We start from the raw sequence: 25,609 nt of genomic DNA, 5'->3' as shown, positions 1-25,609 counted from the left end.
AAGCAGACTTGTGAGCAAATGTGCCTCAATATCAGTGGCTGGAAAAGAGCCAATTGTTTACACTTCAGCAGCAACACATCCCTCAGGGAGGAACAGAAAGTATCTGGGATTGCTTGCAGCAGGGGGATGGCTGATGTGAAATGCATCTCTGTTTCACACAAGTGGAAATGTATTCCGTAGCTCAGCACTTACACAACCCAAACATATAAATGCTTGTTTAGAAATTAATTTGGCATCTAAGAAGAGCTGTGCAAAGCAGTGGAGACTCCTTGGAGCTAGTGCTGAGCTTGCCAGAGCAGCCATTAGCCGTGCATGACAAGCCTGGACAGCTTGGAAACAAACCTAGCTGATGCAGTGCAGTCCAAGCAGGGAAGTGTCCTCAAGCTTTTCTTTTCCTTTGCTCTAAGATGCTTCCCTCTTTTGTGTTTAGGTCAAGTGTTACAAGTACTGGCCTGATGACACAGAGCTTTATGGGGACTTCAAAGTGACCTGCATAGAGATGGAGCCCCTGGCCGAGTACGTCGTCAGGACCTTCACTTTGGGAAGGGTGAGCACATTTTGGAAGGGCTCAGCAAAATACTGTTCCCTGGTAGCAGGGAGTATGGAGGAGGCTATGCTTGCACGTGTTCCTTTATGACCTTTTCTTTCTGTGATCCACAACCTCCCTGGAGGTGTTCAAGACCAGGTCAGATGAGGCCTTGAGAGACCTGTTCCAGTTCGAGGTGTCATAAAATAGAATCATAGAATCATAGAATCACAGAATCAAGCAGGTTGGAAGAGACCTCCAAGCTCATCCAGTCCAACCTAGCACCCAGCCTTAACCAATCAACTAGGCCATGGCACTAAGTGCCTCATCCTGTCCCTGCCTAAGAGACTAGATGACCTTTGAGATCCCTTCCAACTTAAACCATTCTATGATCTTAAAGCTGTGTTTGCTTTAAATAATTAGTGAAAGGATGAAAACAGCATGGAGGATCCATCAGTGTGTTACCATAGAATGGTTTGGCTTGCAAGAGACCTCAAAGATCATCTAGTTCCAGCTCCCATTCCATGGGCAGGGACCAGCTCTCCCTTGGGCAGGGACCAGCTCCCACTTGGGCAGGGATCAGCTCCCATTCCATGAGCAGGGACCAGCTCCCCCTTGGACAGGGACCAGCTCCCCCTTAGGCAGGGACCAACTCCCATTCCATGGGCAGGGACCAGCTCCCCCCTGGGCAGGGACCAACTCCCATTCCATGGGCAGGGACCAGCTCCCCCTTGGGCAGGGACCAGCTCCCATTCCATGGGCAGGGACCAGCTCCCTCTTGGGCAAGGACCATCTCCCATTCCATGGGCAGGGACCAGCTCCCCCTTGGGCAGGGACCAGCTCCCCCTTGGGCAGGGACCAGCTCCCATTCCATGGGCAGGGACCAGCTCCCTCTTGGACAGGGACCAACTCCCATTCCATGGGCAGGGACCAGCTCCCCCCTGGGCAGGGACCAACTCCCATTCCATGGGCAGGGACCAGCTCCCCCTTGGGCAGGGACCAACTCCCATTCCATGGGCAGGGACCAGCTCCCCCCTGGGCAGGGACCAACTCCCATTCCATGGGCAGGGACCAACTCCCATTCCATGGGCAGGGACCAGCTCCCCCTTGGGCAGGGACCAACTCCCATTCCATGGGCAGGGACCAACTCCCATTCCACAGGCAGGGACCAGCTCCCTCTTGGGCAGGGACCAACTCCCATTCCATGGGCAGGGACCAGCTCCCCCTTGGGCAGGGACCAACTCCCATTCCATGGGCAGGGACCAGCTCCCCCTTGGGCAGGGACCAACTCCCATTCCATGGGCAGGGACCAGCTCCCTCTTGGGCAGGGACCAGCTCCCACTTGGGCAGGGACCAGCTCCCATTCCATGGGCAGGGACCAGCTCCCCCTTGGGCAGGGACCAACTCCCATTCCATGGGCAGGGACCAGCTCCCCCTTGGGCAGGGACCAGCTCCCACTTGGGCAGGGACCAGCTCCCACTACACTTACTCAAGGCTTTGTCCAACCTGACCTTGCACACTTGCAGGGAAGGGGGAGGTTGTTACTGGAGTCAGGGAATATCTGGTCTGTGAAACAGCTGGGATTTGACCCCCTGTTTGTTTGTTTGTCTGTGTTGTTGCCTTTGCAGAGGGGCTACAATGAAATCCGTGAGGTGAAGCAGTTCCATTTCACTGGCTGGCCAGACCATGGAGTTCCTTACAACGCCACAGGGCTGCTCTCCTTCATACGCAGAGTCAAACTCTCCAACCCCCCCAGTGCAGGGCCCATCGTTGTGCACTGCAGGTGGGTGCAGAAGAGGCAGACTGCTGCTTTCCACAGCTGTCTGTGTGGTTATTTGCTGTGGTCTCTTGGGAAGCATCCATATTAGGGCTTAGAGGTAATGCTCTAGCCTGGTTCCTCATGGCAAACAAGACTAGGAACTTTCCAGAGACTTTGAGTAAAAGGTAACTAAAGTTTAGGGATATTTAGTCCACCTTTGTAACTACAACCTCATTTTTGGCCTCCAAGGTCTGAATTTCTTTGGTAATTTGTGTGGGGGTAAATTGCAGTTCATTGGAGTCCAAATCCAACCCACCACACATCCATCATTTTGCAGCACTTTGGGTTTTGTTGTCCCACTCTTGAGTCACCTAATCCATAGTGTGGCAGGGTTTGGCTGCCTACAGATAGGTTAGGAAATAACTGGACTCTAAATAGATGTATCCAGAGGTTTTCATTTCCCTGCAAGAGCTGCAGCAGGTAAACTATGATGATACTTCAGACTATCACTTCAGGTAGCCTATGAGCATTTTGTGGCAGCGTTCAAGAGGAAGTGTAGATCCATCTGCTTTGATAGCTGGGTGCTGTGTGCAAGGGTCTGAACAGGTTAGTCATTAAATCATAGAGTCAGTCAGGGTTGGAAGGGACCACAAGGAGCAGCCAGTTCCAACCCCTCTGCCATGGCCAGGGACACCCTACCCTAGAGCAGGCTGCACACAGCCTCAGCCAGCCTGGCCTCAAACACCTCCAGCCATGGGGCCTCAACCACCTCCCTGGGCAACCCATTCCAGCCTCTCACCACTCTCCTGCTCAACAACTTCCTCCTCACAGCCAGCCTTGAACCTCCCCACCTCCAGCTTTGCTCCATTCCCCCCAGTCCTGGCACTTCCTGAGAGCCTAAAAAGTCCCTCCCCAGCCTTTTTGTAGCCCCCTTCAGATCCTGGAAGGCCACAAGAAGCTCACCTGGGAGCCTCCTCTGCTCCAGCCTGCACAGCCCCAACTCTTTCAGTCTGTGCTCACAGCAGAGCTGCTGCAGCCTCTGAGCATCCTCCTGGCCCTGCTCTGGACACACTCCAGCATCTCCACAGCCCTCTTGTCCCAGGGGCTCCAGAGCTGGATGCAGTACTCCAGGTGGGGTCTCAGCAGAGCACAGCAGAGGAGGAGAATCCCCTCCCTGGCCCTGCTGGCCACACTTCTGCTGCTGCAGCCCAGGCTCTGCTTGGCTTTCTGGGCTGCAGGTGCACACTGCTGGCTCCTGCTGAGCTTCTCCTCCAGCAGCACCCCCAAGTCCCTCTCCTCAGGGCTGCTCTCCACCCACTCACTGCCCAGCCTGGAGTTGTGCTTGGCATTGCTTCCACCCAGCTGCAGGACACTGCACTTGCTCTTGTTGAACCTCCTGAGGTTGGCTTGTGCCCTGAATGGATCCCTGCCCTCCAGCCTGTTTGCTGCACCACACAGCTTGCTGTGGTCAGCAAACTTGCTGAGGGTGGACTCAGTGCCTCTGTCTATTGCACCAAGAAAGCTGTTGAACAAGATCCAAGTAAACAAGTAGATAAAGGGAGATGGAATGAGGTTAATGGCAACAAAACAGGAGGATGATCTTGGAGGGAGGTCTCTTCCAACCTGGTTGATTCTATGATTCTATGTTGTTCTTCCTGGGCATGGTCTGCAGTGTTTCAGAGTCATAGAATTGTTTGGGTTGGAAAAGACCTCTAAGACCATTAACCTAGCACCACCATGGCCATTAAAGCACATGGTTAGGACACTGTCCTTGGACAGTTGGAGTTTTCTTTCCTCTTGCTTAAATGTTTCACTGCCTTTTTGTAGCTACAGATTTTAGAGAATTCACTGGGCAGAACCTGCCCAACTGAAACCAAAATCAATCAGGAAGAGATCCTTCTGGATGCTGTGAAATGTGCTGCCTCAACCAGCTTAGAGCTTGGCTGCCAAAACCTACATTTGACCTTCTTCCTGCACTGTACAGCTTCAAAATCATCCCTGGGCTTATTAAATAAAACCAGGATCTGTCCTGTTCTGAAGCTTAATCACCCTCCAGATTGATCTCACTTTTCACTTTCACTTGAAGTATTGAGCTGGGTGATAAAAGAAGGAAACAAATTAATGTGTTTTTTTGCTGTTAATTAGATGTTAAAAATGAGATGGGGGGAAAAAAAGGTTGCTTTGTGCACAGGAAAAGATGTAAAGATCATTGATGAAGAGGAGGAGATAAAAGTTACATAGTGGTTGGGATGGAAGGAATGAATGGCTTGTGGGGTTGTGGAGTCTGTGGGTGCTGCCCTGGGGCTGTTGCTGACTGTTTGCTGCCTGTGGGTGCTGCCCTGGGGCTGTTGCTGGCAGTGTTTGCCACCTGTGGGTGCTGCCCAGGGGCTGTTGCTGGCAGTGTTTGCTGCCTGAATGCTGCCCTGGGGCTGTTGCTGACTGTTTGCTGCCTGAATGCTTCCCAGGGGCTGTTGCTGGCAGTGTTTGCCACCTGTGGGTGCTGCCCAGGGGCTGTTGCTGGCAGTGTTTGCCACCTGTGGGTGCTGCCCAGGGGCTGTTGCTGACTGTTTGCTGCCTGTGGGTGCTGCCCTGGGGTTGTTGCTGCCTGTTTGATGCCTGTGGGTGGGTGCTGCCCAGGGCTGTTGCTGGCAGTGTTTGCCACCTGTGGGTGCTGCCCTGGGGCTGTTGCTGGCAGTGTTTGCCACCTGTGGGTGCTGCCCTGGGGCTGTTGCTGGCAGTGTTTGCCAACTGTGGGTGCTGCCCTGGGGCTGTTGCTGACTGTTTGCTGCCCTGGGGCTGTTGCTGGCAGTGTTTGCCACCTATGGGTGCTGCCCAGGGCTGTTGCTGACTGTTTGCTGCCCAGGGCTGTTGCTGACTGTTTGCTGTCTGTGGGTGCTGCCCAGGGCTGTTGCTGGCAGTGTTTGCTGCCTGTGGGTGCTGCCCAGGGGCTGTTGCTGCCTGTCTGCTGCCTGTGGGTGCTGCCCTGGGTCTGTTGCTGCCTGTTTGCTGCCTGTGGGTGGGTGCTGCCCAGGGCTGTTGCTGACTGTTTGCTGCCTGTGGGTGCTGCCCAGGGCTGTTGCTGCCTGTTTGCTGCCTGTGGATTCTGCCCTGGGGCTGTTGCTGACTGTTTGCTGCCTGTGGGTGGGTGCTGCCCAGGGCTGTTGCTGACTGCTGCCTGTGGGTGCTTCCCAGGGGCTGTTGCTGACTGTTTGCTGCCTGAATGCTTCCCAGGGGCTGTTGCTGCCTGTTTGCTGCCTGTGGGTGCTGCCCTGGGGCTGTTGCTGCCTGTTTGCTGCCTGTGGGTGCTGCCCAGGGACTGTTGCTGACTGTTTGCTGCCCTGGGGCTGTTGCTGACAGTGTCTGCTGCCTGTGGGTGCTGCCCAGGGGCTGTTGCTGGCAGTGTTTGCTGCCTGTGAGTGCTGCCCTGGGGCTGTTGCTGACTGTCTGCTGCCTGGGACTGTTGCTAACAGTGTCTGCTGCCTGTGGGTGCTGCCCAGGGCTGTTGCTGACTGTTTGCTGCCTGTGGGTGCTGCCCAGGGCTGTTGCTGCCTGTTTGCTGCCTGTGGATTCTGCCCTGGGGCTGTTGCTGACTGTTTGCTGCCTGTGGGTGGGTGCTGCCCAGGGCTGTTGCTGACTGCTGCCTGTGGGTGCTTCCCAGGGGCTGTTGCTGACTGTTTGCTGCCTGTGAGTGCTGCCCAGGGCTGTTGCTGACTGTCTGCTGCCTGTGGGTGGATGCTGCCCAGGGCTGTTGCTGACTGTCTGCTGCCTGTGGGTGCTGCCCAGGGGCTGTTGCTGGCAGTGTTTGCCGCCTGTGGGTGCTGCCCAGGGGCTGTTGCTGGCAGTGTTTGCTGCCTGTGGGTGGGTGCTGCCCAGGGCTGTTGCTGACTGTCTGCTGCCTGTGGGTGGGTGCTGCCCAGGGCTGTTGCTGCCTGTCTGCTGCCTGTGGGTGCTGCCCAGGGCTGTTGCTGCCTGTCTGCTGCCTGTGGGTGCTGCCCAGGGCTGTTGCTGACTGTCTGCTGCCTGTGTTGCAGCGCTGGTGCCGGGCGGACAGGCTGCTACATCGTGATCGATATCATGTTGGACATGGCCGAAAGAGAAGGGGTTGTGGACATCTACAACTGTGTCAAAGCCTTACGGTCCCGGCGCATCAACATGGTACAGACAGAGGTATGGAAGCTCACCTTCAAAGCACCTGGTGCTCTCTGGAATGTTCTAGGTCAGAGCTGTGGCTCTGGAAAGAGCAGGCAGCGGTGTGATGGTTTGGGAGTTTCCTGCCCCCCTACACACAGTGAGATCGCTCAGATTAGACTCAGCCAGCTGGAAGATGAGGAATGAATGTTTGTATCCACAGCTTAGCCAGAGCAGACAAGCAGATAGCTGCGATGTATGAGAAATATTTACAGCTGTATCTGGAACTGCACAAGTTAAAGGTAATACAGAAGCACAGCAGCCCTCCCAGAAACCGCAGTCCCCAGGAGGGGCTCCCAACCACCCTTCCACCTTCTTTGCACCCCCTCCTCTTATCCTTGAGTCTGCTTTCACAGTATCACAGTATCACAGTATCATCAGGGTTGGAAGAGACCTCACAGATCATCAAGTCCAACCCTTTAGCACAGAGCTCAAGGCCAGACCATGGCACCAAGTGCCACGTCCAGTCCTGCCTTGAACAGCTCCAGGGACGGCGACTCCACCACCTCCCCGGGCAGCCCATTCCAGTGTCCAATGACTCTCTCAGGGAAGAACTTTCTCCTCACCTCCAGCCTCAATCTCCCCTGGCACAGCCTGAGGCTGTGTCCTCTTGTTCTGGTGCTGGCCACCTGAGAGAAGAGAGCAACCTCCTCCTGGCCACAACCTCCCCTCAGGTAGTTGCAGACAGCAATGAGGTCTGCCCTGAGCCTCCTCTTCTCCAGGCTAACCAATCCCAGCTCCCTCAGCCTCTCCTCGTAGGGCTGTGCTCAAGGCCTCTCCCCAGCCTCGTTGCCCTTCTCTGGACACGCTCAAGCATCTCAATGTCCCTCCTAAACTGGGGGGCCCAGAACTGAACACAGTACTCAAGGTGTGGTCTGAGCAGTGCAGAGTCCAGGGGCAGAATGACCTCCCTGCTCCTGCTGGCCACACCATTCCTGATGCAGGCCAGGATGCCACTGGCTCTCTTGGCCACCTGGGCACACTGCTGGCTCATGTTCAGGTGGGTATCAATCAGTACCCCCAGATCCATCTCTGTCTGGCTGCTCTCCAGCCACTCCGACCCTTTCTTTGCAAAGGGAGCTGGGAGGATTGGCAAGGGGAGTTAGAAGCAAGATTAGTTGGGTTACACAGATCCAAGCAGAAGAGAAACACAAAATCCAGCAGACTCTGTTAGCTGTGTTTGTGTCCTTGCTTTTATCCAGCTCAGCAAGCCTAGGAGTGCAGCAGACATCACCACTGTTTACTTTTCACAGCCTAGCATCTCATTTCTCATTAAAATATTCCAATTAGCCTCAAACCAGCACAAGTGGCCCTGTTGAGGGCTTGTGTCCACGGGGGGAGCATTGCACAGTGCAAACAGCAGCCAGGACCAGGACTGGCAGCTCTTCCATCTTCACACAAACGAGTGCCTGCCTCACTTTGTGATAAAAGGTCCTCCTCACTTTCTTTTAGGTAGATGTTATGGCCTGTCACATCTCTTCCTACCTTTGCTATCAGCAATTCCAGCAGCCCAAAGCTGGAATTTCATTCAGTAGGTTGCCACTGGTTTTAGACTACCTCCAGTCACTCAGTCTGTGATTTGGCTTACCTGTGGAATTTTGACATCCATTTCACTCTGTGTTTTTTCAACTCTGCTTTGTTAACCTCATGGCAAAGCCTCTTTCCTTTTCTGCCTTCAGCAACTCCACAGCCTACGTGATGAAGCTCTCACAGCTCCCATTCTGCCACCTGAGCTTCCACAGAGCAGGTGGCCAAGAGAGCCAATGGCATCCTGGCCTGCATCAGGAGCAGTGTGGCCAGTAGGACAAGGGAGGTTATTCTTCCCCTGTACTCAGCACTGGTCAGGCCACACCTTGAGTACTGTGTCCAGTTCTGGGCCCCTCAATTCAAGAAAGATGTTGAGGTGCTGGAGCATGTCCAGAGAAGGGCAACAAAGCTGGTGAGGGGCCTGGAGCACAAATCCTATGAGGAGAGGCTGAGGGAGCTGAGGGTGTGCAGCCTGGAGAAGAGGAGGCTCAGGGGTGATCTTATAACTGTCTACAACTACCTGAAGGGACATTGTAGCCAGGTGGGGGGTGGCCTCTTCTCCCAGGCAACCAGCAATAGAACAAGGGGACACAGTCTCAAGCTGTGCCAGGGTAGGTCTAGGCTGGATGTTAGGAAGAAGTTCTTCACAGAGAGAGTGATTGGCATTGGAATGGGCTGCCCAGGGAGGTGGTGGAGGCATTGTCCCTGGGGGTCTTCAAGCAAAGCCTGGCTGAGGCACTTAGTGCCATGGTCTGGTTGATTGGTTAGGGCTGGGTGCTAGGTTGGACTGGATGATCTTGGAGGTCTCTTCCAACCTGGTTGATTCTATGATTCTATGATTTATGTTAAGACAGGCTACCCAAAGTGGTTTACTGCTTCTCTCTCCTGTCCTTCATGTGTACATCTGCCTGGGGAGGTATTTCACCTGTGACCATGTGCAAGTCCCTGCAGCTGGCAGCCAGGCATATCAGTGTAATTTGGTGTCATTTTTGTTGCATGCTGCAACCTGTCCAGCAAATAAATGTTCTAAGGGAGCTGCACTTCTAGAGGGTCATCAACCTTTGGGAAGTGTGCTGGATGGAGTGTGGCAGTGTGACTGCTTCAACCATCCCACTTCCATCTACTCAACATTCTTACTGCTCTTCCTTTCTCTCACTTTTGCTTCTTAACCTCTCATTTTCTCTCAGAGGTAAATACTTAAGCAGCAAAATAAAGCTGTTGCTGCAGGAAGGTCTTGTGCTGGTCATCCAGAAACAGGGATGGTATTAGGTATATGGTTCCTATGACCATGGTGCCTGGGCATGTGCTGTTGTTGCAGGCAGATGTGCAAGTCTGTGCTGTTAATAACCTCATGGTAGCCACACTTGTTGGGTGAGGCTGGCACAGTTCTCACACCTTGCTTGTTAGCCACCATTTGCATCTCTTACTCTCAGGGTGAGTGAGTGCAGTAGGCATGGCCTTAAAACTGAAAGGAGGCTTGGTTGAAATGGTAATGCTGTTGTGTGAGACTCAGGATATCTCAAGGCAAGTCAGAAAACAACCAACCAACCAAAAACCAGGGAAAATGCAGCTGCTGTTGGGATACACTTCAATTTCTAGCTGGCCTAGAGCCACCTCTCAAACATTTGATGTACTTGTGCTGGCTTGCACATGCAAACATATAGGGAATGCAACATGCCTGGTGGAGAGAAAGTTCTCCATGGGACAGCAATGTGCTCTTGTGGCCAGGAAGGACAATAGTCTCCTGGGGGGCACTGAAAAGAGTGTGTCCAAGCAGACAGACACACATCCTCCCCCTCTACTCTGCCCAGTGAGGCCCCACCAGGAATGCTGCATCATGTCCTGAGCTCCCCAGTTCAAGAGGGACAGGAGTCTACTGGAGAGAGTCCAACAGAGGCTACAATGGTGCTGAGCACTGCAGCACTGCCTGATGAGGAGAGGGTGAGAGCCCTGGGGCTGCTTAGTCTGGAGAGGAGAAGGCTGAGAAGGGATCTGAGCAATGTCTATCAATATCTGAGGGCTGGGGGGGAGTCAGGAAGGAAGTGACAGGACACAAGTGAGCAGAGGCTGTCCCTGGGATAGGACAAGAGCCAGACGTCCCTGCCTGTGTCAGGGGGTTGGAACTGGATGAGCTTTGAGGTCCCTTCCAACCTAAACCATTCTATGAAACTGCAGCACAGGAGGTTCCACCCCAACATGAGGAAGAACTTCTTGACTGTAAGGGTCCAGAGCCCTGGCACAGGCTGCCCAGAGAGGTTGTGGAGTCTCCTTCTCTGGAGCCTTTCCAGCCCTGTCTGGATGTGTTCCTGTGTGACCTGCACTAGATTCTGTGTTCCTGCTCTGGCAGGGGAGGATTGGACTGGAAGATCTCCAGAGATCCCTTCCAGCCCCTAACCTCCTGTGATCCTGTGATGATTGCTGATCTCAGGAGTAGTGCTTGAAGCAATGTGCACTTCCTGCTGCTACTGTGAAACTGAAAGGTGTTTTCTACCAAGCCAAAACAAGTGAAGCCAGCAACTCACTGCCCTGCACACAGAAACCCACAAGCACCACAAGAAAACTGAAAAGCTCTGGTTAAAGGATTTGTTCTGCCTGGACTGTCAACTTTTACTGGTTCATAGACTCAGAATGGTTTAGGTTGGAAGGGACCTCAAAGATCATCCAGTTCCAACCCCCTGCCATAGGCAGGGACACCTCCCACTAGAACAGCTCACTGAAGACTTCATCCAGCCTGGTCCTGAACACCTCCAGGAAGGTTGTGGAGCACAGAATCAAAGATCACATTCTGTGCTCCACAGTCTCCCTGGGGAACCTGTGCCAGTGTCTCCTGAACACCTCCAGGGAGGTTGTGGAGCACAGAATCAAAGATCACATTCTGTGCTCCACAGTCTCCCTGGGAAACCTGTGCCAGTGTCTCCTGAACACCTCCAGGGAGGTTGTGGAGCACAGAAGCACCCAATGTGATCTTTGATCACATTGGGTGCTTCTGTGCTCCACAACCTCCCTGGGCAACCTGTGCCAGTGTCTCACCACCCTCACTGCAAACAACTTCCTCCTAACATCCACTTTCAATGTCCCCTCTACTACTTCAAACCCATTCCTCCTCCTCCTGGCATTACAAGACTTTGCCAATATTCCCTCCCCAGCCCTCTTGGTAGCCCCCTTCAGATCCTCGAAGGCCACTCCAAGGTCTCCTCCAAGCCTTCTCTTCTCCAGACTGCAGAGCCCCAGCTCCTGCAGCCTGTCCTCATAGCAGAGCTGCTTCAGCCCTCTGAGCCTCTTCATGGTTTCAATTGATTCTGAAGGACCCTTGGCCACTGCTTCCCAGCTGGAACAAGGCTGTGTTTGCCTTACAGTGGTACTTAATGGATCGATGGACGCTGCCTTGAATGACTTTTGAGGTGCACTGGGGTGGGGGGGGTGGGGGGAATCTGTTTGTCTGTTGTGTTTAAATGGTTCTCATTTGTGTTTCTTTCCCTGGTCTGGTAGGAGCAGTACATCTTTATTCATGATGCCATTCTAGAAGCTTGCCTGTGTGGAGAAACTGCCATTCCTGTCTGCGAATTCAAAGCTGCTTACTTTGATATGATTAGGATAGACTCTCAGACAAACTCTTCCCATCTCAAAGACGAGTTTCAGGTACTCACAGCTCTAACTCAGCATGTGACAGCAGAGGGTTGGGGTGGGTTTTTTTTTGCCTCTGGGTCCATTTATTTGAAGGGAGAAGGGTTTCAGATCACATTTCTAGCATTTGGGCCCTTACTTTTAGTCCCCAAACCAAAGCTCTCGTGTTTCTCTGCTTTGCTAAGTTGTTTTCGATAGGGACTGTCTCCCCGTGATGGTTTGGGTGGTCCCTGTCCCCCCACACTTGTGGAACAACCCCCCCAGACTAGGCTCAGCCAAGCTGGAAACTGAGTGAAGCTTTATATTCACAGCTTAGCACAAGATGCAAGCAGGTAGTTACAATATCTACAGCTACAGCCAGAAATGTACAAGTTAAAAAGCAATGCAGAAACACAACAGCCCCCCCCAGAAACCTGAGTCCCTTAATCGCCCTTCCACCTCCTCCCACCCCTCTACCTTACCCCAGGCATTGCTTTGTGCCCCAAGGAGGAATGGAAGGTCAGCCAGGGGGGTTAGGAAGCAAAGTGGATTAATCAGAGAGCTGGAGAGTGAGGTCAGAGAGAAATGCAGCTCAAAGCCCAGGCAGTGCTCTGACTGCCTTATCTATGTTCATACTCTTGTTCTTATCCATCTCAGCAAGCCTATGAGTGAAGCAGACATCACCATTGTTTGTCTTTCACAGCCTGTGATGTAATCCTTCTCACCAAAACATTCTAGCTAGCTTCAAACTAGCACAGAGGGGCTCCCAACCACCCTTCCACCTCCTTCCCACCCCTCTACCTTACCCCAGACGTTGCCTTGCATTCAAGGTGAGTTTGGAGGGTTGGCCCTGGGGGGGTTAGGAAGCAGAAGGATTAGTCCCACAGACAGCAGGTTAGGGAGAGAAGGGAGAAGTGCATGCAGCCCAAAGGCCAGAGGGAGCAGCTCTGTTACCTATGTTTATGTCCTTGTTTCTATCCATCTCAGCAAGCCTATGAGTGAAGTAGCCATCACCATTGTTTCCTTTCCACAGCCTATCCTCTAATTCTCACCCAGACATTCTAGCTAGCTTCACCCTGGCACACTGCCTTGGAACAAAGTTGCAGTGAGTATCTGCTGGGAACAAAAGCCCTGCCGGGGAACCACAGAGAGATTTGGCTTGCATTTGCACAGCTCAGATGGAGCTCTGCAGAGCTCCAAAGGATCCTCTTTCTCTTCTTCCTTTCTGAGGGGTTGGTGTCAGGCAGAATCCATTCAGTGGTGCACGTAGCACCTCCTACACCTGCAGCTCAACCCCCCCCACACACACACACACCTTGAAAAGCCCCAGCCCAGCCCATGGGAGCTCTTTCTTTGCTAATACCTCCCGTTTTCCCCTGCTGCAGTCTTTCCAGTGGAAGTGTGGGCAGTCTGGAGTGGGTTGCCTATCAGCTCAGCCTGCTAAAGCCAGCATCCTCTCTCCCTCAGACCCTGAATTCGGTGACCCCGCGCCTGCAAGCGGAGGACTGCAGCATAGCCTGCTTGCCAAGGAACCACGACAAGAACCGCTTCATGGATATGCTGCCACCTGACAGATGTCTGCCTTTCTTAATTACCATTGATGGGGAGAGCAGCAACTACATCAATGCTGCTCTTATGGACGTAAGAGACTGCCTCCTTTGTCTGCACGGGGTGCCCTGAGAAGATGAGTAATATGAGAGGGAGCGCTGGCTGCTTTAAGAAAGGCTCATTCTTTCTTGCTGTGGTTGGTGCTCAGTTAAACAGGCCTAGCAAAGAAGGGTGGGGGGAAATGGGTAAGAAGCCCCAACAGCTTCTGTTGCTTTTTCACAGGCTTTGTTATCTTTAGGCTTTTGCATCCCTAGGATTCTCCCTTCTCAACGTTGCTCCCGTATGATTTATTCTGGCTGATCCTGCTGTAGCAGGGAGGGTGAGCTTAGATGATCTTTAGAGGTCCCTTCCAACCCCCAGCCTTCTGTGATTGCTAAGTTCTGGTCCCCAACCCTTGAAATTTCAGACCTCAGCAGGATCTCAAAGCTCTGCTGTTTGCTGGGAAGCAAACATTTCCTAGGTGGCCACAGGGTACCACTGCTGGTTTACAGTAAAGGTTTGTGTGTATTGAAGCAGGAGAGACAGGGGAACAATGGAACAAATGTGCATTGAGGGCCTTTGTTGTTCAGGGTTTGAGATGCTGCTCTTTGAAATTGGAAGTTTGAGTGACAGAAGTGTTGGAGCAGGTCCAGAGGAGGCCACATAAATGATCATAGGGTTGGAGCACCTCTCTTAGGAGACAGAGAGTTGAGGCTGTGCAGCCTGAAGGAGAAGGCTCTGGGGAGACCTTAGAGCAGGCTTACAATAACTGAAGTGAGCTACAGGAGAGCTGGGGAGGGACTTTTAACAAGGGCTGGGAGTGACAGGACAAGGGACAATGGCTTTGAGCTGGAAGAGGGGAGACTGAGACTGGAAATTAGGAAGAAATTCTTGACATTGAGGGTGGGGAGACTCTGGCACAGGTTGCCTAGGAAGATTGTGAATGGCTCCTCTCTGGAGGTGTTCAGGGTCAGGTTGTATGAGATCTTGATCAGCCTGGGCCAGTGGGAGGTGTCCCTGCCCATACCAATGGACTTGAAAGTAGATGATCTTTAAGGTCCCTTCCATCCCAGACTATTCCAGGATTCTGTAGCTGTCAGAGGAAAAGATGAAAGAATGGGAGAAGTGGAGGTGAACCTGCTCCTGGATGCCCAAACGGTACAGCAGCACATCACATCTGCTGTCAGATACCTGCCTCTGCCTGCCAGTAGCATGCCCAAAGTTAGGGCCTCTAAAGCCACCTGTTCAGTAAATAAATAGGTGGCCTCATTTCCAGCAGCATCCCTACCTCCTTGGAACTGAAGTGCTGTCAGAAACTGCAGTGTCAGGAGGAGATGCTGGAAGAAAATGACAAAGAGCAACAGAAAGGATCGGGACTGATTCATCCCAGAGCTCTGCCTGCCCTAGTGCAGGAAACATTTGAACTGCAAAGAAAATGCAGTCCCTAATCTTACCATTAGGCATTGTGCCAGAAAAATGGAGGAGTGGAATGTGAGCCCAACCTGTTAAGGAGTCACTGGGGCTGAATGGATGAATTAGAGCGGTGAGCAGGAATTTGGTGGCAGCCAAAATTGTTTAGAACTGCACTTAAGCAGCTGGATAAAGTGGATGTGCTGTGGACCAAGCAAGGCAGCTGCACAGAGAGCAGGGTGGTTTGAGGAGAAAGGAGGACAAGGGCAGGCTGAAGGGCTGGGTGGCAGGAGGGCTCTGGGTGTGTGACAGCGTGCAGCAGGCAGGGGCAGGAAGCAAGCAGTGTATTAATGGAGGAGCAATCAGAGGCAGGCAAGGAAAGCCCCAAATGGCAGTAATGAAGGGAAGAAAGCAGCAGAAAAAGCAGAAGTAATGCATTGCAATGAAGGCACACAACAGGGCCAGCAATACACAGCTAAAACTTTGGGTAGTAAAAGCTTTTTCTTGCCCTTTCTCTTTGATTTCTTTATTCCTTTTTTTTTTTTTTCATGAGATAGATTTATTCAGCAAGGGGAACCCCACTGCTGGGCAAGAAAAGGAGACTTTGGAGAGCAAAACAGAAATGGAAACTCTCCTCTTTCTGCATTGTCCTTGCCCCTGTGTTCCCACAAAAATGTGTCTGCTCCCCAGCATGCCAGCAGGTCTCCTGCCTGTTCTTTGTGGCAGTGTGATCAGCTCAGACTCAGTATGGTCTCTCTTCTCAGGAAGGACCAGAAATGATGGGGAAGAGGCCTAGGAAAACATCAGCTGGGACATGTTCTATTGCTTAAAAACTCAAAGGGTAAATCAAAAGGGTCAGTGCTGGGCCCAGTCCTGTTCAATATCTTTATTGATGATCTGGACAAGGGGATTGAGTCCAGCAGCAGTGAGTTAGCAGATGGCAGCAAGCTAGGAGCAGCTGTGGAGCTGTTGGAGGGTAGGAGAGCCCTGCAGAGGGACCTGGCCAGGCTGGATGGGTGGGCAGAGGCCAATGGGATGAGATTTAACAAGGCCAAGGGCAGGGTTCTACACTTTGGCCACAACAACCCCAAGCAGTGCTACAGGCTGGGGCCAGAGTGGCTGAGAGCAGCCAGGCAGAGAGGGAGCTGGGGGTGCTGGCAGAGAGGAGCTGAAGCTGAGGCAGCAGTGCCCAGGTGGGCAGGAGAGCCAATGGCATCCTGGGCTGGCTCAGGAGCAGTGTGGGCAGCAGGACAAGGGAGGTTCTTGTGCCCCTGTGCTCAGCACTGCTCAGGCCACCCCTGGAGTGCTGTGTCCAGTTCTGGGCTCCTTCATTGCAGAGAGCTGTTGAGGTGCTGGAAGGTGTTTGGAGCAGGGCAGCAAGGCTGGTGAGGGGCCTGGAGCACAGCCCTGTGAGGAGAGGCTGAGGGAGCTGGGGGGGTGCAGCCTGCAGCAGAGGAGGCTCAGGGCAGAGCTCACTGCTGTCTACAACTACCTGCAGGGAGGCTGTAGCCAGGTGGGGTTGGGCTCTGCTGCCAGGCAATCAGCAACAGAACAAGGGGACACAGCCTCAAGCTGTGCCAGGGGAGGTCTAGGCTGGATGTTAGGAGGAAGTTGTTGTCAGAGAGAGTGATTGGCATTGGAATGGGCTGCCCAGGGAGGTGGTGGAGTCACCATCCCTGGAGATGTTCAAGAGAAGCCTGGATGAGGCACTCGGTGCCATGGTCTGTTTGACTGGCTAGGGCTGTGTGCTAGGTTGGCCTGGATGATCTTGGAGGTCTCTTCCAACCTGGTTGATTCTATGATTCTATGATTCTGGTTGTTCCTCTTTTGCTCCATGGGCAGATCTAGGAAGTAGGACACAAACTGCTGCTGCCCCACTTTGTTTCTTGCATTGGACAAAGAGAGATTAAAGAACTCAGAAGCCTTCTTATTCTGCAATCAGATGAGATGCTAAAGACATTCATTTCTTATCTTCACAATTTACAGCAAGCAGAAGGGTCCCTCTGGGCCTCACAGTGTGCACTTCAAGGATGTGTTGAGTCATTGCTGATCAATACTTCAAGGGTGGGTGGCAGGAGGATGGAACCAGGATTTTTTCAGTGGTACCCAGTGACAAGACAAGAGGTAAAGGGCACAAACATGAACAAAAGGAGTTCCATCTAAGCTTGAGGAGGAACTTCTTTATGGATGATGGAGCCCTGGAGCAGGCTGTCCAGAGAGGTTGAGGAGTCTCCATCTCTGGAGATGTTCAAAACCCACCTGGATGCATTCCTGCATCCATGGATGTGGTTAGTAGGTCGAGAGAGGTTCTCCTGCCCCTCTGCTCTGCCCTGGTGAGACCACATCTGGAGTACTGTGTTCAGTTCTGGGCCCCCCCAGTTCAAGAGGGACATAGAACTGCTTGAGAGAGTCCAGCACAGAGCCACAAAGGTGACTGTGGGAACATCTCTTACAAGGAGAGCTTGAGGGAGCTGGGGCTGTGCTGCTTGGAGAGGAGGAAACTGAGAGGTGACCTCAGCAATGGTTATAAAGCTGTGCAGGTGAGTGCCAGAGGCTGGAGCCAGCTCTGCTGGGTGATGCCAGGGACAGCACAAGGGGCAGTGGTGGAAGCTGAGGCAGAGGAAGTTCCATGGAAACATGAGGAGGAATTTTTCCCTGTGAGGGTGACAGAGCCCTGGCACAGGCTGCCCAGGGGGGTTGTGGAGTCTCCCTCTCTGGAGGTATTCAAGAGTTATCTGGATGTGTTCCTGTGTGATCTGCTCTGGGTGCTGCTGCTCTGGCAGAGGGGTTTGGACTGGATGAGCTTTTGAGTAGGTCCAGCCCCTACCATTCTGTGATTCTGTGTGACTTTCTCTGGGTCATCCTGCCTTGGCAGGTCTCTTCAGAGGTCCTTTCCAACCCCTGCCATTCTGTGTGTGATGGCACATGAAGATCCATCCTACCAACCTTGAAACAAGCAGTCTTCCATACCAAAACTGGCCTAGCTGCCCTCCTAGGTCTTTCTCCTATCTCAATTCACTTACTGCAGTAAAAAACCAGCCAAGCTGTGTGTGGTAGCAGCATGGGTGCTGAACACAGGGATCTCTGCCTTGCACAGAGCAGTCCCAGCACTTCATGTTCTGCCTGGTGACTCACAGTCTCATCCACCTACAAGGACGTTCACCATCTTACAGTTTCGGTGATCAGCCTGCTGGTGCTTCCCTAAGAGTTCCTGTCTGTGTTCCTTCACGGCAGAACTCTGCCCTCCATAGCTGCAACCTGCTCTCTCCTCATCTGCCTGCTGCTGGTAGTACCTGTGCAGCAGGGAGCTTGCCCCTCTGCTACCAGCTGCTTCCCAGCTGACCCAGGCGAGGCTGGAAGTGCCTGTCTGCAGTTGTGTGTGGTGCAGCAGTCTGCTGTCGTGACAGGAGGTAGCATTGTGCTGCTGAACTTCTGCTCTCTGCTGGAGATGGGGCCCAGCAATCCTGAAAGTCAGTTCTGTGGCTGACCCTGTGACACCTAAACAGGATCTGGGCTCTGGCTTAGGCTGCACTTCTATCCCAGAGCTCACACATAACCTGCTGCAGATGGGGTGACCTTCTGAGGTCTCTGCACTCCTCTCTGCAACATGGGGAGGATTCCTGCTTGGTCTCCTGGGCACAATGCCTGGAGCAGAGCTGCCTTAGCTCAGCAGGGCCCTGAGGAGTGTGCATGTGTGAGCTGCTTTGTGCACGGCTGAACAGCTCTCCAACAGAACTGTTCAAGGCAGGACTGGACGTGGCACTTGGTGCCATGGTCTGGCCTTGAGCTCTGTGCTAAAGGGTTGGACTTGATGATCTGTGAGGTCTCTTCCAACCTTGGTGATACTGTGATGTCTGAACTGGAACAGGGCTTGGCCTGTAAAGAGAACAGAAGGCAGACCTGAGCCTCTTTGTTCTCGCTGCAGACCCTCACTCACTTCTGACACCAGCTTTGGTGAAATGCAGGGTCACTGGTGTGGCAGCTCTGTTCTACTGGGATGTTTTCCATGGCAGCTCTGTTCTACTGGGATGTTTTTCGTGGCAGCTCTGTTCTCCTGGGCTGTTTTTCCCCTGCTGCAGCGTTGGGATGGAGGTGCTGAAGCCCCTTCTGTAGCGGTGCTAATAAGAGCGGTTTGCCTCTGCAGAGCTACAGGCAGCCAGCGGCGTTCATTGTCACGCAGCATCCGCTGCCAAACACTGTGAAAGACTTCTGGAGACTGGTCTATGACTACGGCTGCACTTCCCTCGTCATGCTGAATGAAGTCGACTTGGCACAGGTTGGTTTGGGGCTCAGGTTTTCCTGCTGGAATCCCTTTGGATCCACCGTGCGAGCAGAACGTAGAGCGCTGCAGTGACTTTGCTGCTCTCTGCTTTAATGCTGGTAGCAGGGGAGAGAAGGAGAAACACACTCCCAGCTCCTTCTCTGCCCCAGTGAGACCACAGCTGCAATACTGTGTCCAGTTTGGGGCTCCCCAGCTCAGGAGAGAGAGGGACCTGCTGCAGAGAGTCCAGCAGGGAGCCAGGAGGATGATTTGGGGGCTTGAGCATTTCCCCTATGGAGAGAGCCTGAGAGCCCTGGGGCTGGTTAGTCTGGAGCAGAGAAGGCTGAGAGGAGATCTGAGCAATGTGTACAAATCTCTGAGGGGTGGGGGTGAGTGGCTGGGGCCAAGCTCTTTTTGGTGGTCAGCAGCAATAAGCCAAGGAGCAGTGGATAGAAACTGGAACAGAGAAGGTTTTTACCTCGGCATGAGGAGAGACTTCTTTTGTGTGAGGGTGACAGAGCCCTGGAGCAGGCTGCCCAGGGGGATTGTGGAGTCTCCTTCTCTGGAGACTTTCCAAACCCAACTGGACACATTCCTGTGCAGAATACCCTGCCTTGGCAGGGAGGCTGGAGTCAGTGATCCCTGGAGGTCACTTCCAACCTCCAAGGTTCTGTGAGATTCTGTGCAGTGCCCTGAAGTTGTGCCAGGGGAGGGTTAGCTTGGCAGCTGGGGAAAATGTCTTTGCTGCAAGAGTGGTCAAGGATTGGCACAGGCTGCCCAGGAAGGTGGTGGAGTCCCCATCCCTGGTGGTGTTCAAGAAACCTGTGGCCATGGCACTCTGGGACATGGTTTAGTGGCATTGGGCAGGTGGTTGGACTGAATGATCTTGGAGGTCTTTTCCAACGGAAAGCATCCTGTGACGATGTGCTCATGAATGCTGGGCACTCAGTAAAGGCTGAGGTGCCTCCAGCTGACCAGGGCAGTGCTCAGGTTGTGACTGCCCAGTGAGTGCTGCCTGTTTTGCTCTGGCAGGGCTGCCCCCAGTACTGGCCTGAGGAAGGCATCCTGCGGTACGGCCCCATCCAGGTGGAGTGCATGTCCTGCTCCATGGACTGCGACGTCATCAACCGCATCTTCAGGATATGCAACCTCACCAGAGTAAGTGGGCACAGCAGAGTGTCACGGGGAGGGGGTCCTTTGTCTCAACTCCTGCTGGGGAGGTCTGGGCTGGATCTTAGGAGGAAGTTGTTGGCAGAGAGAGTGATTGGCATTGGAATGGGCTGCCCCAGGGAGGTGGTGGAGTTGCTGTCCCTGGAGGTGTTGCAGCCAAGCCTGGCTGGGGCACTTAGTGCCATGGTCTGGTTGCTTGGGCAGGGCTGGGTGCTAGGTTGGGCTGGCTGAGCTTGGAGCTCTCTTCCAACCTGCTTGATTCTATGATTCTGTGATGTGTACACTCAGCAGGCTTTGAAGAACAGTAAAGCACTCAAGACATGATCCAGAAGAACTCAGTCTGGCATCAGTAGCTAATAGGAGTTTCCAGCTGTTGCCTGTAGCAGAGACAGCAGTGTGCAGGGCTGCTGCTCTGGGCTGTTCTCCCCGAGGAGCAGAGCCAGAACGCAGGAGGTTTCACCTGAACACAAAGGAAAAACTTCTTTACTTTGAGGGTCCCAGAGAGGTTGTGGAGTCTCCTTCTCTGGAGGCATTCAAAGCCCATCTGGACACATTCCTGTGCAGCCTGGTAGAGGTGAACCTTTTTGTATCAGGGGAGGGTTCAACTAAATGATCTCCAGAGATTCCTTCCACCCCCCCCAGGTTCTGTGATCCTGTAATTTCTTATAAAGCAGGAATCCCTTTGTGGTGTTGGTGGTGTTGGTGTTGTTTTCTCCTCTTTATTCATTGCACAAGAATGGGAGTAATTTGGAATAGATGATTCCCACTTTTCCGGAAGCATTGACTTGTGGCCCTGGAAATCCTCGTGAGGATGGGACTGAGAACACCACCACAAACAAAAGCTGCTTCAGAGCACATCCAAGGAGCTCTGAAGCGTGGAGCTGGAATGTGCTGTTTCCTCACAACAGTGGCAAGGACCACAGCTTGGCTGCAGAGGCAGCGTGCTTGTGCCCTTGGCTGCTCTGCCCCATGCTCGTGCCCTCGGCTGCTCTGCCCCATGCTCGTGCCCTTGGCTGCTCTGCCCCACACTCATGTGTGCTTTTCTGCTCTGCCCCACACTCAGTGCCCTCAGCTGCTCTGCCCCATGCTCGTGCCCTTGGCTGCTCTGCCCCATGCTCATGCCCTCAGCTGCTCTGCCCCATGCTCGTGCCCTCGGCTGCTCTGCCCCACACTCATGTGTGCTTTTCTGCTCTGCCCCACACTCAGTGCCCTCGGCTGCTCTGCCCCATGCTCATGCCCTCAGCTGCTCTGCCCCACACTCAGTGCCCTCGGCTGCTCTGCCCCATGCTCATGCCCTCCACTGCTTTGCCCCACACTCAGTGCCCTCAGCTGCTCTGCCCCACACTCAGTGCCCTCGGCTGCTCTGCCCCATGCTCATGCCCTCCACTGCTTTGCCCCATGCTCATGCCCTCCACTGCTTTGCCCCACACTCAGTGCCCTCAGCTGCTCTGCCCCACACTCAGTGCCCTCAGCTGCTCTGCCCCATGCTCATGCCCTCAGCTGCTCTGCCCCACACTCAGTGCCCTCGGCTGCTCTGCCCCATGCTCATGCCCTCCACTGCTTTGCCCCACACTCAGTGCCCTCAGCTGCTCTGCCCCACACTCAGTGCCCTCAGCTGCTCTGCCCCATGCTCATGCCCTCAGCTGCTCTGCCCCACACTCAGTGCCCTCGGCTGCTCTGCCCCATGCTCATGCCCTCAGCTGCTCTGCCCCACACTCAGTGCCCTCGGCTGCTCTGCCCCATGCTCCATGCCCTCAGCTGCTCTGCCCCACACTCAGTGCTCTCAGCTGCTCTGCCCCATGCTTAGTGCCATCGGCTGCTCTGCTCCATGCTCCATGCCCTCGGCTGCTCTGCCCCACACTCAGTGCTCTCAGCTGCTCTGCCCCATGCTCAGTGCCCTCGGCTGCTCTGCCCCATGCTCTATGCTCTCCCACGCTCAATGCTCTCAGCTACTCTGCCCCACTCTCAATACTTCACTACACCTTCTCATCCTGCACTGCAGCTCTTGAGCCAGGAGAAGCTGCTTGTGGGTCCACACGACAGAGGAAGCTCGTGTGAACCTGTGTGAGCAATGTGAAGTCCATGTGAGCAGAGGATGTGTAAGAAGTGTTCTGCTTGCTTGGTGTGCAGTGAGGGAAACAGTTCTGTCTGTAAGCTACCTCTAGTAGTGGGTGTTTAACTCACTGACTTCTGTGAGATGTCTCCTGTGGTGAACCAAGGGCAGGAGCACAGAAGCTGCTTATGCAACCAGCACCTTCTCAACCTGAGTGCAAAAACCACAACAGAAAAGGAGGATTGTGGCATCCTGCAAAGCAGGGTGTGAAAAACCTTGGCAGGCTTCTGCACCATTGTGCATTTATCATCTTTTCCTCCACTTCAGCAGCAGTGCAAGTCCTGTGCTCTTGTGGGCTCTTTCTCACCTTGCAGCAGCTTGTCTTTTTGCTGTCCTGTGGTGTTTCATGCTATCACAGCATCTTCTCCAACCCTGTTTGCCTCACAGGGTCTCCTCCTTTAGTTGACCTCCACAAATCCCTTGGTTTTGCCTTTGCACAGAAGAGTTTCCAGGTGCCTGTGCCATCCCTACATGCAGAGTAAACCAGCAACCCCTATTTTGCTTAGTGCTACTACTTTGTGTCTTTCACCCAAAGCTGAACTTACACACCACCAACACTCAGTGCTCAGCAGAAAGGCCAAGCAGTCTACATGAAGCAGACATCAGCTTTTAAAGCCCTTAAAAGAAGGAGGCTCAGGGGAGACTATCACAGTCTGCAACTACCTGGAGGGAAGCTGTAGTAAGTTGGGGGTCAGGCTCTTCTCCCAGGCAACTTGTGCCAGGATGAGAGGGCATGGCCTGAAGCTGTGCCAGGGGAGGGTTAGAATCATAGATTAGGCTGGATGTTAGGAAGCACTTCCTGATGGGAAAGAGGAATTAGACCCTGGAATGGGCTGCCCAGGGAGGTGTTGGAGTCGTTGTCCCTGGAGGTGTTTAAGGCAAGATTGGATGTGGCTATGGTCCAGTCAACATAGTGGTGTTAGGTCGTAGGCTGGACTTGATGATCTCAAAGGTCTGTTCCAGCCTCAGTAATGCTGTGGTGCTGTTAAAGCTGATGTCCTACCAAGCTGCCCAGGGATACAGTGGAGTCATCATCCCTTGAGGTGTTCAACAAATTGAGTGGATGTGGCATGGCAGGACATGGAAGTGTGGAGTAGAAGGTTGGACTTGATGGTCTTAGAGGGCTTTGCCAGCCTTAGTGGCTCTCTGATTCTATACCTGGGAGAATACATTTAACTGTCTTTACTGTTTGTGCTGGTCTGAAGCTAGCTAGGATGTTTTGGTGAGAAGAACTAGATTACAGGGTGTGAAAGGGAAACAAGGCTGATGTCTGCTTCACTCATAGGCTTGCTGAGATGTATCAGAACAAGAATCCAAAGATAGATAAGGCACTTCTGCTGGGGAGCTCTGGGCTGCATTTCTCTCTCTAGCCTCTCTGCTGTCTCTCTGATTCATCCACTTTGCTTCCTAACCCCCTGGCTGAATCTCCATTCTTCCTTGGGGCTGGGGTAAGGTTGAGAGGGGGTGGGAGAAGGTGGAAGGGCAGTTGGGAGCCCCTCCTGGGGACTCAGGTTTCTGGGAGGGCTGTTGTGTTTCTGCATTACCTTTTACCTTGTGTCTGTAACTGCATTTACTGTAACTATCTGCCTGTGTATTGAGCTAAGCTGTAACTGCTTACAGCTTCATTCAGTTGGCAGAGCTGGCTGAGTCTAGCCTGGGTGATTTCCAAAGGGTGGGGGGGGAACACCCAAACCACCACACTGTTGAAGAAAAGCTGTGGGGAAGGAAAACCAGCAGTGTGCCCAGGTGGCCAAGAGAGCCAGTGGCATCCTGGCCTGCATCAGGAATGGTGTGGCCAGCAGGAGCAGGGAGGTCATTCTGCCCCTGGACTCTGCACTGCTTAGACCACACCTTGAGTGCTGTGTTCAGTTCTGGGCCCCCCAGTTTAGGAGGGACATTGAGATGCTTGAGCATGTCCAGAGAAGGGCAACGAGGCTGGGGAGAGGCCTTGAGCACAGCCCTACGAGGAGAGGCTGAGGGAGCTGGGATTGGTTAGCCTGGAGAAGAGGAGGCTCAGGGGAGACCTCATTGCTGTCTGCAACTACCTGAGGGGAAGTTGTGGCCAGGAGGAGGTTGCTCTCTTCTCTCAGGTGGCCAGCACCAGAACAAGAGGACACAGCCTCAGGCTGTGCCAGGGGAGATTTAGGCTGGAGGTGAGGAGAAAGTTCTTCCCTGAGAGAGTCATTGGACACTGGAATGGGCTGCCCGGGGAGGTGGTGGAGTCGCCGTCCCTGGAGCTGTTCAAGGCAGGACTGGACGTGGCACTTGGTGCCATGGTCTGGCCTTGAGCTCTGTGCTAAAGGGTTGGACTTGATCTGTGAGGTCTCTTCCAATCCTGATGATACTGTGATGCTGTGAAAACTGAGCCCTGTGTACACAAAGAAGGGGTTTTGCTTTGGGTTTGGGCAGAGTGTCAGAGTGCAGCCCTGGGTTTGTGTGCAGGCAGCATTGCATGCAAACTTGTGTTCTGCTTGTAGTCAGAGCAAAGGAGAACATTTTCAGCTCTGCATACCTTGTCTGGAAGCTACAGGAAGCTGAAGTGTAGGCACACACTGGCAGATAACCACACCAGAGCACTCTTCTGGTAGTATTTTGAGACTTCCTCTTTTTTTTGTTGGGTTTTTCTTTTTTCTCTTGGTTCATTTCATATGTTTCATTTTTATTGATTTTGAAGCTGGGTTTATTTTCTCCTCCTGTCTGCCATATCTGTCTTTCTTTTCTTCCTTTACATCTTGCTTCTGGAAATCTCCCTGCTCTGTATTTCCTATTCTGAACTCAACCTTCCTGCTCCTTTTCATCTTCAGCTCCAAGAAGCTGAGCAGGATCTGTGTTCCTCTAATTATTGAGGCCTTTCTAGTGACAGTCTCATTCTCTTCAAAGCTCTCCCTGCACAGCATCTAGCATGTGGAAGGCTCAGAGATGAGCAACAAAGCTCTCATGGTTATCACAGCTGCTTCTGTGCTCCACAACCTCCCTGGAGGTGTTCAGGCCCAGGTTGGATGAGGCCATGAGTGACCTGATCTAGTGAGAGGTGTCCATGCCTATGTTAGGGGGTTGGAACTGGATGATCCTTGATGTTCCTTCCAGTCTAAACCATTCTGTGATTCTATGTCAAGGTGCCCTACTGACCTAAAGCTCTTTGGTTTCCCTCAGCCACAAGAGGGCTACCTGATGGTGCAACAATTCCAGTATTTGGGATGGGCTTCTCACAGAGATGTGCCAGCTTCCAAGAGATCCTTCTTGAAGTTGATTCTCCAGGTTGAGAAGTGGCAAGAGGAGTGTGAAGAAGGGGAGGGGAGGACCATCATCCACTGCCTGTGAGTACCTGAGGGTGGAGGGGGCAGTCCCATGGGTCTGCCTATATGCTGCAGTCCAGAGGAGTGCTTCCAAAGTGGTTCTTGCTCTGAGTGCTAGCAGTATTTTTTAGGGCTCCATTCCTTTACACATGCCCTTGGCTCTCTTATT

At 53.2% G+C, this 25,609-nt stretch overlaps 1 protein-coding gene across 10 annotated transcripts in view; it reads left to right on the top strand.

The window, feature by feature from the left end:
* PTPRK (protein tyrosine phosphatase receptor type K) overlaps window positions 1-25,609 on the top strand; it is a 609,180-nt gene that overhangs the window by 570,126 nt on the left and 13,445 nt on the right. For all 10 annotated transcript variants that reach the window (XM_064170307.1, XM_064170306.1, XM_064170297.1 and 7 more), the window contains 8 exons: window positions 431-547; window positions 2,155-2,309; window positions 6,317-6,452; window positions 11,490-11,639; window positions 13,071-13,244; window positions 18,745-18,876; window positions 19,894-20,019; window positions 25,298-25,461. In XM_064170307.1, coding sequence (XP_064026377.1) covers window positions 431-547; window positions 2,155-2,309; window positions 6,317-6,452; window positions 11,490-11,639; window positions 13,071-13,244; window positions 18,745-18,876; window positions 19,894-20,019; window positions 25,298-25,461 — 1,154 coding nt within the window. The remainder of the gene's footprint in view (window positions 1-430; window positions 548-2,154; window positions 2,310-6,316; window positions 6,453-11,489; window positions 11,640-13,070; window positions 13,245-18,744; window positions 18,877-19,893; window positions 20,020-25,297; window positions 25,462-25,609) is intronic.

The sequence above is a fragment of the Pogoniulus pusillus genome, chromosome 33 (assembly GCF_015220805.1).
Source record: "Pogoniulus pusillus isolate bPogPus1 chromosome 33, bPogPus1.pri, whole genome shotgun sequence".
Lineage (NCBI taxonomy): Eukaryota > Metazoa > Chordata > Aves > Piciformes > Lybiidae > Pogoniulus > Pogoniulus pusillus.
This window is presented reverse-complemented; position numbering and strand designations above follow the sequence as displayed.